Source organism: Dama dama, chromosome 1, assembly GCF_033118175.1.
Source record: "Dama dama isolate Ldn47 chromosome 1, ASM3311817v1, whole genome shotgun sequence".
Lineage (NCBI taxonomy): Eukaryota > Metazoa > Chordata > Mammalia > Artiodactyla > Cervidae > Dama > Dama dama.
Window position 1 is genome coordinate 50,543,603 of NC_083681.1, and position 13,700 is coordinate 50,557,302.

A 13,700-nucleotide genomic window follows, 5' to 3' on the forward strand; every position below is an offset into this window, starting at 1 on the left:
CCCCCCTCACCACCCCTCCCCTTTCCTCCCCCTAATCCTTCGGTCCCGCCTCTTCCCCCTCTCCTAGTCTCCCAAAGACAACCCTCACGTTCGGTTTCAAAAGACCCGTGGTCCAATGAATAACAGGGCGGATGTAGAGTGGCGGCGGCGTCTGCCAATGCACAGACAGCGAGGGCGGAGCGCTCGCAGCGAGCCTCTGACGGCGGGCGGCGTGTGACGCAGTCGGGCCCTCTACGCGCTGCGCCCGGAGCGGCGGTCGGTATCGGTGCTGGCGACGGCGGCGACGGTTTCGTGGCGGCCGCGCGCTGCTCTCTGAGCGGCGGGTGGTGGTCCGGCCTAGACCCTCACTCCTGACACTTTCCCTCCCCCACCGCACCGCGGTAAGTCGGGGGCCGGGGTGGTGGAGGCCGGAGACCGGCAGGCTCCTCCTCCACTCTGGGAGGGCGGGTGCGCGGGGCGTCCCAGGCCCTCTCCGCGCCGGAGTCTCGCGCCCTAGCGCGCACCTTCTGCCCTGAGGGAGGGGGCGGGGCCCGCGACTTGCGGGCCCGAGGCCTGGCCCTTCAGGCTCTGAGGAGGGATTGCTCTCTGTGGGGTCTGGGCCCGGGGGTCTCGCGTTAAAGCCTCCCTTGAGTGAGCGCTTCTCTAGCAGGTTGTACTCATTCATTTGCCCGGCAGTGATTAGGTGGGCAGGCCCTTTGCGGGAGCAGCGCCTTGAAACCCTGAAGGACGGTTTCCTCAGTACTTCCCTGATCATCGTGCGGGATTGGGCTTTATTTGTTTTGGCTTCTCCAAGGAGAGATTTGCAACCCCAGGGGAGGGTGAGTGGGTCGGGAGTTTGTGAGCTTATTAAAACTGTATCTGGGAAAATTAAGGTCATTTAATGGAGTGAAACCTGACTTTTTGTTCTCCCACGTGTCCCACATAAAGCTAGACGAGAAACGGTGAGGTTTCTGGATTACTTACTCCAGCCATAAGGACCTTGGAAATTAAGTCAATTCCCCTACCCCATATCACGTGCAAGTTTCATAGGTGGAGAAGCTGAGGCCCAGAGAAGAAACCGTACTAGAAAAAGCCAGAAATTTTTTTACTATACTGCCCTCCCTGGGCGTTCTAGCCCCCCATTACTGAGGGATTCCCTTTAGAAAAGTGGAGGGGTTAAGATGGTGACATTGAGTAGTTGGAAACAGAAACCTAGTTTTCAGTATCGTTCGTTTCTGATTTGGTTGCTACCCGCCCAGTTCACCGTAAGGCAAACGCTTCGTTAGTGGAACCCTAACCTAGACCATGAGAACTAAACTTAAAAGTTGAAGAACATCAGGGGTATCACGTATTGGGAATGAATTGATAAGGCTACATGTCAGTGGCTAGTTTCCTGATCTGGGTCTGAAATTTTTATTTGTGTCAGCTGCTGAGGATTCAGAAGAAAGGGTCCAGTTAGTGAGCTACAGTAGAGTTGAAATAGAAAACAGGAAATATGGACAAGACTTAGAAAGATACACAGCAGTCATTTGGTACTTCTTGTTTCTTGGGACTCATAACTCCTGTCTTACCGAATTCGAAAACTAATAGGATAAGGTGAGAAAATTAAACTATCCGAATTCGAAAACTAATAGAATAAGGTGAGAAGATTAAACTATTTTGGGAGAAGAAGCTAAGGAAGAAAGAAGAGAGCAGTGATCATTCCCTGTGATAGTCTTATAAATTGAGAAAGAAACACTTGTTATGAGAGATGGTGTTTTTGGAACTTGTTGAAGAAGTTTGGATATATAGAAAACAAACCAGAAGTTGGACAGGAAGGAGGTCCTGGGAAATACTTTTGATAAATTTATTTTTTGACTCACCACTTTCCTCTTGTTTTGATGACGAAGCAAAAATTGAGAAATATAGTGTTTAAGAGCAGAAGAGAATTGTAGTCTTGATACTAAGAGGGGAACAGGGTGTGTTTTCTGTGCCATTTTCTCTTCTGGGACGCGTCTCCTGGCATTCTTTCCCCTGCAGCCTTCTATAACACTTATTTGATACTTCTGTTTATGACACCAGTCATTTTGTATTTCAGCTGTGTCTTTTTATTAGACTGGTAAAAAATTTTTTGTCTTGTATTCAGTTTGCTTTTCACATAGTAACCCTTCAGTAAGTGTGCTTGCCTGAAAGGATAAACAAATTGGAGGAGTTAAGCCTAAAAATAGTCTATAAAGAGGCTAGGTATTTGTGTACTTCTGAAATACCAGGCCCAGATAGGAGGACCCATACCATTTGTGTGTTATGTTGTACTTTAATACCTGACTATTCATGTCCACTTGCTCCTAGATAGCTAATAACAAGCACAACCTTTAGGGAACCAAATTCATAGCTTGGAATTGTTACTTCATTGTGATATTTTTATAGTAGCAAGTAACCTTAGGAAGTAGGGGGTAATACTGATGTTAAATTTCCAGTAAATAAAGAGTAACATCTATAATTATGCAATCTGTTCAAAGCTTAAGGGAATAAGATATTTAGAGATTTAACAATAGGTATTAGAGACAAAGTATATAAACAATGTTTCTTGAGAATTTGGCACATTCTCTGTGTTTAGAATTGAACCTAAGTATTTTTCATTTGTGTATTTTACCCATGAGATACTCATAACACCCCTCCCCAAGATTTAACAATCATGAATGTCTTCAAACATTGTCAAATGTTACTTTACAGAGAATGTTCCCAATATTTCAATAAAAAAATCTTACCTTTATCATACTTTGTCTATGTTTGTGGAGTTAGCTAATAAGTTGCATTTGGTTAAGATATCCTTGAAAACCCTTAAATTGTCAAAATCTGGGATGAGAAGCTGAAAACAGTACTAGAGTTGCTTTCTTTAGTTTCTCTTCATGTCTGTGGTAGCCTCCCTTTCTCTGGGATAGGAGAAATTAGAGAGTCCTGTTTGAAAGGGGATAGGTCATTGGGTAAATAGAGCAATATTTATTTCATTTTTTGTGGAAGAAGGCAAAAGAGCTTGTACTTGAATTGATACAATTAAATGGGATGCTATATCTGGTCCTAAGACTGAAGCTGGGAGGTAGTAGGGTGAGTTGGAAAAATGTGGAACTGGAGTCGGATGATTAGAAGGGGGCTCTAACAGTTCAAGTTTGAGGTCTTGGAACTACTTTATGCTTTAATCATTGCAGACGCCGAACAGGTTTTGTTTATGTGGCTTAATATTTACTAGAAACAGACCAATTTTGAAAAGATTTATTTAAATAATAAATTATTTTGCTAATATAAATAACAACTTTAGGAAAGGTACTAAAAAATTTAGTGATAAAAGTGGCATTGTTTTGCATTTTTGCAAATCTTTTTAATGTCTGGCTTAACAGAAGACCACTGAGTTTGCAGACTTTATGCATTCAGATGGTTGGTATGTTATTTTAGTTGAAGTATGTGAAGGAAGTTCAGCCTCATACAGATACATGGTAATTGGAAAAGGGAGGAATGGTTTATTATTTTATTTATTTATTGGCTGCACTGGGTGGCCTGTGGGACCTTAGCTCCCTGACCAGGGATCAAACCTGTGCCCCCTACTTTGGGAGCATGGAGTCTTAACCATTGGACCATCAGGGAAGTCCTGGTGGTCTTCCCTGGAAGTGCTTTAATAACCTTTTCACATAATTGTAGATTTCTCCTTTGACAGTACACTCAAACCTGAAACCGTATCGCTGAACTTGTGTACAATGTTCATGTTAAAATTCATTGGTCTGTCTTGCACTTTGAATGGGTGTTTACCTGAGCATGATTTTATGATATCACATATTGGTCATTAGGAATTATTGGGCTTCCCAGGTGGCTCAGTGGTAAAGAATCTGCCTGCCAATGCAGGAGATGTGGGTTCAATCCTGGGTCAGGAATGTCCCTTGGAGAAGGAAATGGCAACCCACTCTAGTATTCTTACCTGGGAAATCTCATGGACAGAGGAGACTGGAAGGTTACAGTCCATGGAATTGCAAGTGTCAGATATGACTTAGGGACTAAGCACCAACAGGGGAATCATTGATTCACTGAGTCATGCAGCTCTTGCAAATGTTGACAGATTTACGGTTGCTCATATTTCCACACATTTCATCAGGTAAGTCTTTTAAAAATTGGGAAGCTAACAAGCTCGTAGTGGTGTACACAGGTTTTCAAGATTCCAATTTTTGCTTCAAATCTTAGTAAACATAGTTTCTCATTTATTCTTTGAAATGGAAATTGTGTTCCATGAAGGAAAATCTGTTGGTTCCGCTTTGTATTCACTCAACTTTGTTTTGTTGGGGCAGCCCTTGTAGTTTAACATGTAGAAGTGCTTTTGAGTATTTCCCACTTCATCTCCCAGAATAATCACACACAATATTGAAAAGATGTGCCCTGAAATGTTGAGTTAATACAGTAAATAATTTACTGTTCTATCAAGGACATTCAAGTGAAAGTAGATTTTTATGTGTGCTGTGAGTGAGTGGCAGTGAAGAATCCAGTGACTCTACAGTTTGGGGCCATTGTTTTGTTTTGTGTTTGGTTCTAGCAGTTTTATATACCATTAGGTGCAGAGGTCAGCACAGTTTTTTTTTTATTTTTTTTTTATCTTTTGGCCATGGGGCATGTGGGATTTTAGTTCCTTGTCCAGGGATCAAATCTGCACCCCCTGCATAATCAGCACAGAGTCTTAACCACTGGACCACTAGGGACATCCCAGCACAGTTTTTTCAAAAAGACAAATAATGTCTTAGGATTATTATAAAAGTAGCTTTTACTTCATGGGCCCCCTGAAAAAGGTTTTGGGGACTTCTAGGAGCCTTGAGAACCACTAATCTAAGACAGTGATTTTTCACACTTGGTTCATACAGCCATAAGCTTCTTTGAAAGTGTTCACTGATGAGGTTCTGTTGTGTCCCCATCCCGCTTTACTTCACTAGAGCAGCTTTTGTGCCGTCTGTTTTTATGGATGGCACTTCTGATGAAGGGGAATATAATTGCCTGAATTAGCCTGTTCAGGAAGAAAACACTTCATCCTTCATGAGTATGTATCAGAATCACTCATTACTTCACACCTTTGTTTAGACTACTTCCATGTACTTCTTTTACACAAAGACTACTAGTGTCTGCACACCTAACCTTGCTAGATGGAATAAACTTAAGAAATAGGCAAATGGTTTTGTAAATTAAAAAAATGTGAGGATTTCCCTGGTGATCCAGGGGTTAAGAATCCACCTGCCAGTGTAGGGGACACCAGATTCGATTCTTGGTCTAGGAAGATTCCACATGCTGTGGAGCAGCTAAGCCCTTAGCCACAGCCACTGAGCCCTTATACCGTAGAGCCCATGCTCTGCAGCTCTGCAACAAGAGAAACCACTGCAATGAGAAGAGAGCCCCGTACACTGCAACTAGAGAAAACTCTTGGGCAGCAACAAAGACCCAGCATGGCCGAAGATAAATACATAAAATTTTTATATTAATGTGAGTAGTTAGAAAGGCTGGCAAATGTGAGATGAGCAGAAGTGAGTGAATAATCAGAGTGCCCTCAGTATATTGTTTGGGGGGGTAATTGTTTTCGTTTTTTGCTGTGGTGCTTCACGGTTGTTTTAAATGGTCAGTAGGTGACACCAACAGTGTTGGGAAATAAGTCTTATTATGTTTGGAGTTCTGGCTTGGCACTGATCAATCTAAGTTTAGAGTGATTGATTTTCTAATTTAAAATATTGTAAAACTAAAAAAAATAAAATATTGTAAAACTAAACTGATATCTGCTCTTGAGGAGCTCTAGTTTGAGGCATCTTTGTTCTAACAATCCTTTGGCGTAGGCTGTATAATCCCTACCATTCAGGTATTAGAAATTGAGATCTGAGGTTGAATATCATAACTACAGTTACACAGTAGCAAGTAGCTGCGGTTTTTTATTCCTTCTTTACCTTTTTATTTTGACTTAATTTTAGATTCACAGAGAATTGCAAACATACTAAATGGCAGAGAGTTTTAAATATTTGTCTCTAAGACTAATGTACTCTTCACTACTTCAGTTTGTAAAATGAGTTGTTAAGGGGATGAAAAATGCTACTCAGCACTATGAGGAAGGAGCTGTATTAGGTACTCTGGATTATTTTAAATTAATTTTATACACTAATGGGAGAAATTGAGGGAAATTACGATAATTTTTACTAGGGCAACAAACAGCTTACACACTCAAGCAGCAGGTATGACAGCAAATATATTGCATAACTAAAAACAGCTGGGAGGCATTAGTTTATGTAATCAGGGTTGGAAAGGGGGAGGGGAAGGGGAAATATTTTTATACTGATAGGAGTCTGAAGGGTGTAATCTGGGACTGTCATGTTGAGGCAGGTGAGGCTTGAGTAGCAATTTTTAGAAAGAGAAGGGGACATAGTTTTTAGAGAGAAAATGAGTGTTATAATAAAAGGTACAGAGAAGGAAATGGCGAGCCATTCCAGTATTCTTGCCTAGGAAATCCCCTGAACAGAGGCGCCTGATGGGCTGCAGTCCGTGGGGTCACAAAAGAGTCGGACACGACTGACTAAAAACAACAACAGCAAAGGGTATGGCTTGATCTGGGGATCAGTCACAAGGAGATTGTAAAACAAGAGAATAGTGGGTGGTTTGGGAGAAGGCAATGGCAACCCACTCCAGTACTCTTGCCTGGAAAACCCCATGGATGGAGGAGCCTGGTAGGCTGCAGTCCATGGAGTTGCTATGAGTCAAACCCTACTGAGGGACTTCACTTTCGCTTTTCACTTTCATGCATTGGAGAAGGAAATGGCAACCCACTCCAGTGTTCTTGCCTGGAGAATCCCAGGGACTGGGGAGCCTGGTGGGCTGCCGTCTGTGGGATTACACAGAGTCGGACACGACTGAAGCGACTTAGCAGCAGCAGCAGCAGTGGGTGGTTTTGCTGGGATATGTTACTAGGTGATTAAGCCAATCTGTTTTACCTGAAGTTCTTACCAACTCGCATCCTTCCTGTCCCACCCAAGGCAAAAATTATCAGTCATTCAATTTTCTGTGGATGATAATTTCTGTTTTTTTTAGTACTTCTGTGAAGATGAGAGACTGTATGAAAAAGTACTTTGTAAACTAAAGTACTATACTAATCCATTCATCTAACAAATATTGTTTTTGCTCTTTACTGAGTTTGATACAAAGGAACTCAGTGAAGCGGAAAGAAAAAATTACTTGCCATTTGTGTAATTTTCTGTTGTCAGAGAGCAGCAAACTTGCTTAGTCATTCAGATAGCACTTAAAGTTGGCAGTTGACTGGGTGTTACCATGTTTCAGGGTCTGTCCACCACTTTTCTGGAAGAAAACTGAGTTTTGTTGTCATACCCAGAGTTCACAAAGCTCACAACTGGACGTCAGTTAATTGAGCTTTAAGTTGGGACAGTGTTACTGGACTACTGTTACATGTTACTAAGGCTACCTCTTTCTTGTATCTGACAGTCTGAATTATTACTGAGAAGATTGAACAGAGAACAGAGTAAATTTAAGGACATTGTCTCTTTCCATATAGTACTATTGCATTTTTATTTATTCTTTCTAAGTACATCTTATATACCAAAAAGAGAGACATTGCAATGAAAATAAGTCAGTTCATCCTTAAAGCAAGTGGTTCATCTTTGTAGGAAAGTTCATCGAGATCATGGCAATGTCTTATAAATTGTTTATCCACAAGAGAGAATACCTTCCTAGTGACTAGATCTCCCATATTTGCCAGAGAAGTGTCTCTTTCTTCTAATGGTGCTGTATCAATACTGCCAAATTTTGGTCTCATAGGTTCCCTATTTGCAATGAGTGCAAAGTCATTTCCCTTTGGTTGTCAGTGTTCTTTCTTAAGGCAGTCTGGACTCTAAAGAGTCTCAGAGCATAGCTTCTGGAGTTAATAATAGCTTTGTGATTTGGGGCAAGTTATTTCTGTCTCAGTTTCACCGTTTGTAAAATAGGGATTAAAAACACCTATTTCATTGGATTTTGGGGGATGTTTATAAGAGATAATTCATTTAAAAAAACACTTAGAACTGCACTTGGGACACAGTAAGAAGTCAAATTTTAGCTAGTGTTTAGGAGGATTTCAGTTTGGGTCAGGTTAATATATTTGAAAGGATAAAGACTTGAATATGTGCTTTGCCTTTAAACGTGAATGAATTTAGAAGTTCTACACCTTTCAGTCACTTGGATTACTTCTTTTTCTTTTTTGAATAGATTTTTTAAATGGAAATAGAGTTAATATAAATACCTGCATCCTCTAGATCATTTGTTGTTGTTGTTTTTTTTTTCATTTGTTATTGTTAATAGAGGAAGTAAACATTATCGAAAAGTTTGGATCCTCTGAATTCTCTGCCCCATGTCTTATTTCCCTTCTTCTCTCCAGAGGTAACCACCTTCATGTGTTTTACTAGTCTTACTTTTACTATATATATATATATATATATATATATATATATATCCATAAATAATTGTGTTATCTTTTCTATTTTACATAAAGAATCTGCCAGTTGTATCTTTTTGCAACTTCCTTTTTTTCATTGAACATCTTTTACTTGAAATAATTCCTTTAGGGTAACTTTGTTCAAATGTTTTGATGATGCCTTATTGTTGATACACCATATCCTGGGTACATACTTAGCTGAGTGCCCTGATTCACTACTTTAGTCGAGTAATTTAAGGTTGATGACATCATTCCATGATAAACTGACAAGTACATTTATTATGTGTTTATTATATGAGGGAAACTGAGCTTGGTGTTAAGGCCAGATAGGAGAGGTACACAAATGACCCATTCTTGTTTTTGCAATATTTTTAATTTTTTTTCACACCAAAAACATTCTCTATTGGGTGTAGCTGATTAACAATGTTGTGATAGTTTCAGGTGAACAGCGAAGGGACTCAGCGGTACATACACGTGTCCATTTTCTTCCAAACTCCCCTCTCATCCACTGCCACATGACAATGATAATATATCCCTATTTTAAATGTTATCAGCTGGTTTAAGATAATATAAACATACACATAAACATTTTAAAATACATATGTGTGTGTATAATATACCATATATATACACACACACACACATACATACATGTATATGTATATGTATACAGGCCAAGGAAGTGTCTGCTGGATGTATCCAGCCATTTTGTGATCTCTTCCTTTTAGCAACCTCATTAGATGAAAAATTCTGTGAAGAATCTTTGCTTTCACAGCTTCCTTTCATTGTGAGAATTAATCTAGCATAATTTTATTTTAAGTTAGAAATTACTTCTAAAGTAACTTGATCATTCAGACTGAGTTTTAAAAGCACATTCGTGGTGATTGCCATTAATTTAGAAAATGAGTACAACTGTGTTTCAGACTGCTTGTTAGGTTCTGGGATAGTAAACAAATGGTACTGTTCCTTTCCTGGAGTTCATTGTGTGTTTCGGGTTGCATTGGGGGAGGTTGAGATGTTGATGTCTTAGTGAAGCCAACTCTCAATTGGAGATAATCCTGCATGAATTTTACTAGAGAGTGCACTTGGGATCACCACTTGTGGGAAAGAAGAGAAAGAAGTAGAGTGGGCTGAGGGAGAAACTGCGTTGATAGTATCTTAATGAAGGCCTCAGCCAGTCCATGTAGGCTGTGAAGCTGAGATCACTCTTCAGAGTTATCCTAAGCTGGAACAAAGATGTCTGGCTTTTAGATATGGTCTGTCCCCTGAAGAGCTATGACAGACTTTGAGAGCATGTTAAAGAGCAGAGATATCACTTTGTCGACAAAGGTCCTCTGAAGAGGATCTGACCCTTGGTGAGGCAACTCTTTTCATTAGAGGCAGTTCTGAAGAGGACTGACAGCTGAAGGCTTTCTTTTGGTAGTACGTCTCAGCAGCTGGGACAACAAATCCTTCAGTCCTCAAGGGAGATCTGTGTAGTTGGTGTTATCACAGGGTTCATGGTAGAAAGAGTCAAGATAGATATGTGTAAATAAATCATACTGTGCTGTGGAAGCCCAAAGGAGTGACTACTAACGGGAGTTAGGAAGAGCTTATAGAAGAGATGACATTTGGGCTAGGTGTTTCTTTGTTTTTTTTTAACATTTTTATTTTTTTAATTTATTTATCTAGGCTGCTCTGGGTCTTCGTTGTGGTGTGCAGGCTTCTCTAGTTGTGGTTCGAGGGCAGCATGTGGGTTCTAGTTCCCTGACCAGGGATCAGACCTAGACCCCCTGCATTGGGAGCACAGAGTCTTAGCCACTGGGCCACCAGGAAAGTCCCTGAGCTAGGTTTTGAAGAATGAATTAGTAGGTTGTTTGGTTGGGGCAGGGATTGGGGGGGGCATTTTTTTTTCCTGAGTCACTGACATTTCATAGCAGAATCAGGAAATTGATTTATTTGAAGTGCAAAGGGTTTAATATATTAGCTATTCTTTAATTTCTAGCAATCATGATAAAAAATAATGAAGCTGTTTGTAAAATCTTGGTTTGCTTCCATGGGGATAATTTTTTAAAAAACACTTAGAATCCCAGTATGATCAGACTTGAGAGTAAGCCAAGCTCATTCTTGCCAGAACCATAAAGACAGGCTGAGCTTGAGTGAGAAGCTTTTTTTCCAAGAGTCTAAACTGTATTGGCCTTTTTCTTTAGTCTGGAACAGATGAATTTTCTTAATACCCTGCACATGTTCTTGCTTGTTGCTTAGTATCTTCCATCCTAGGATTGAGGGTGTCCATGGGAAATTGGAGATTAAACTGGGGTGCTACTGCTTATCCCTTCTTTGGCCTTGGGAAAGCTTGTTGAACACCTGATCCTGTTCCCTCATCTGTAAAATACAGGTGGTAAGGCATAACCTCACCTTTTAGAGTTGTTGAGATAACCTGTAAGAGCTTATAAACTGTGAGATATTTCTCAGGATATTTTATTACTACTTACAATTCCTTTGTGGAGTGTATGTGTGATGCTAGGTTTGTATGTTTAGGATAAGACTATTAGAAATCAAATTTTGATGATTAGAAGTTGTGGATTTGGTCTGAAGAACCTAGTGCCACTGAAACCCGAACTGACAAATCTTCTACATGAGGATTTGAGTCCTGACATGTCTGCTCTGTGGAGGATATCAGATTTACATGAATAGATTGCTATTTATAGGGTTGAATAAGAAAATGAATGGCAGATTTAGCATGATAATGGTATTACAACTCAGTTTTTGCCTTATTGGTGATGGGTGAAAAATTTTAGTCAGCAGATAAAGGAAAGTGAATTTCTTTTATCTGTAGGGCCTGTGACCCAAGACTGCAGTATGAGAGAACAATCAAAATGAGTTGGTCCAGACATCTGACCCAGCACGACTGTCAGTTCTGAATGAACTGTTTCGTACTTCCAAGAATTATTTCCCTTGAAAGGGGGAGTCACCAGTTGATATGGTAAAGGTCCAGTTCATCACTTTGTGACACCTGGTAGATTGAAAAGGCAGGAAAATTCAACTACATCTTACTGCTGAAGGAGAAATGATGGAATACCTGAAGTACAGCCCCCAGTTCCAAGGAAATGCATTAGAATCATTTGAGGAGGCTTTCAGAATACAGATGCCTCCATTCTAATCCTAGACATTTTGGTTTCTGACTTCTGGAATGGGGTATAGGGGGTTGTAGTTTGAAAAACTTGCATCTAATTCTGATGTGGCCCTCTTAAACTGCTGGTTTCAGTGAGCTCTGTTTAACTGAAGAAGTTATTAAATTCCTGGATGTTGGAATAAAGAACTAAGTGTTGGAAATTTTTTTCTAGGGGAATATGGAGAGGGGGCAGAATGTTGCTTTCTGTAAAAGTATTTATTTCATCTTTTCCAGTGTTGCACACAGTGTTGCGGGTGTTAGAATACCAAAGTGCTAATGGGACTCCAGAACACTGTGGGCACACCTCAGCATGTTACATTTAATTTTATTATATGAATGAGGCATATGATTTTACTAGAAGAAAAAAAGTGCTTCATTATGTGTAAATAATAGAAAGGCCATAATACCTGTCGCAATCTAAACAAGCATGATTGTCTATTTTCTGAGTTTTAATATTAAAAGTAGTTTACTTAAGGCTTCCCTTGTGGCTCAGCTGGTAAAGAATCTGCCTGCAATATGGGAGACCTGGCTTTGATCCCTGAGTTGGGAAGATCCCCTGGAGAAGGGAAAGGCTACCCAGTCCGGTATTCTGGCCTGGAGAATTCCATGGACTACATAGTCCGTGGGGTCTCAAAGAGTGGGACATGGCTGAGTGACTTTCACTTTGACTTTTACTCATTATTTTCTTGTCTGCTGGCAGGTACGTGGTAGCAGATGTTTTAAATTTAAGGAAAATTTATTGACCGGGGCGGGGCAGGAAGTGTTTACTTCTTTGTAAAACTATACCTTTACCTTATTTTCATTCAGATCTAGTGGGGGGAAAACTTTCACTCTGGCTAATGCATTAAGTGACCATGTACATAGTTTGGATATTTTAGGGGGCTCATTCATGTGAAGTGGAGGTTTTGACCAAAAGTTCCGTAATATTGCCAAAAGTACTAGAAGATAGGTAAGCAGGGGACCATAGAGAATAATGTTAGGAAGTAATCTCAAAAAGAATGTCAGGGCACCAGAATCTCTCAGGTTTAGAGATGGGAGGAGGGGGTGTACATAGTTTGAAGAACAATATTACAATATTTATATACCAAAAAATACAGGGAAAAAGTTTTACAGTGCAAACTGTTGAAAATAAAGCCTGACAAAAAATTTAGCTTCTCAGATTGGGATAACAAAATGTCATTGTAATTTTTAAGGAGTATTCTGCATAGCTTCCTACATGGGGCATACCAAAATAGGGCATAGTAGACCTGATGTCTTTATTAAAGGGGGGCTTACCTTTTAAAAAGGTCAAAAAACATTGTTTTAAAGGGATGGTTGTGGGTGTGACATAAGGTTTAATTTCACATTATGGTACTGATTCAATTTAGCTCAGTTTTACAAAGTCTGTTTTATCATATAAAGTTTTAGGATATTGAACGAGAGTGAACATTGTGTTACAGTTTGAATAGGCCTAATTAAATTTGTAGAATGATACATTTTCTGAAAAAAATTCCACTGCATTTTATGGTCCTTAAAAAGTGATTATTTTTTCTTCTTTTCAGCTTTTTTAAGATTTTGAAGATGTTTAATAAGTCATTTGGAACACCCTTTGGGGGTGGCACTGGTGGCTTTGGCACAACTTCAACATTTGGGCAGAGTAAGTTTTAAAAAATAACAAATGAGGGAGAGAAATCTTAAGCTGTTATTAAGAACAAATCCACTCCAATAGTTTTAGGTAGGAATTAATTTATACTTTGATCTTTATAATAACTTGAAAAATGACCAGGATAAAATCTTGTTAAAATTTTCTAAAAAATAGAAATAAATTTTGAGTTTTCTTGGTTTTCTGATCCTTAATAGAATGTACTTACTGTTATTAAGTGGCTCTTTTATCAGAAAGTTATAATTTGTTACTAAGTTTTCAGACCAGGAAATTCTTTTTTAAACACTGACCTGGTTTAGATTTTATTTTGATTCTGGAATTTGTTTTATCAGATACTGGATTTGGCACTACTAGTGGAGGGGCGTTTGGAACATCTGCATTTGGTTCTAGCAACAATACTGGAGGCCTGTTTGGAAATTCACAGACCAAACCAGGTAGGGATTTTATTTGGAATACAATTTGTT

General features: G+C 39.6%; 1 protein-coding gene across 4 annotated transcripts in view; it reads left to right on the top strand.

Annotated features, from left to right (window-relative positions):
• The first annotated feature begins 207 nt into the window (after positions 1–207).
• NUP98 (nucleoporin 98 and 96 precursor) overlaps positions 208–13,700 on the top strand; it is a 91,757-nt gene continuing 78,264 nt past the window's right edge. For 3 of the 4 annotated variants that reach the window (XM_061149052.1, XM_061149061.1, XM_061149070.1), the window contains exons 1-4: positions 208–380; positions 11,259–11,405; positions 13,136–13,230; positions 13,569–13,670. In XM_061149052.1, the coding sequence (XP_061005035.1) occupies positions 11,344–11,405; positions 13,136–13,230; positions 13,569–13,670 (259 nt within the window). In that variant the 5' untranslated portion in view covers positions 208–380; positions 11,259–11,343. The remainder of the gene's footprint in view (positions 381–11,258; positions 11,406–13,135; positions 13,231–13,568; positions 13,671–13,700) is intronic. The other variant, XM_061149078.1, reaches the window with a different exon arrangement.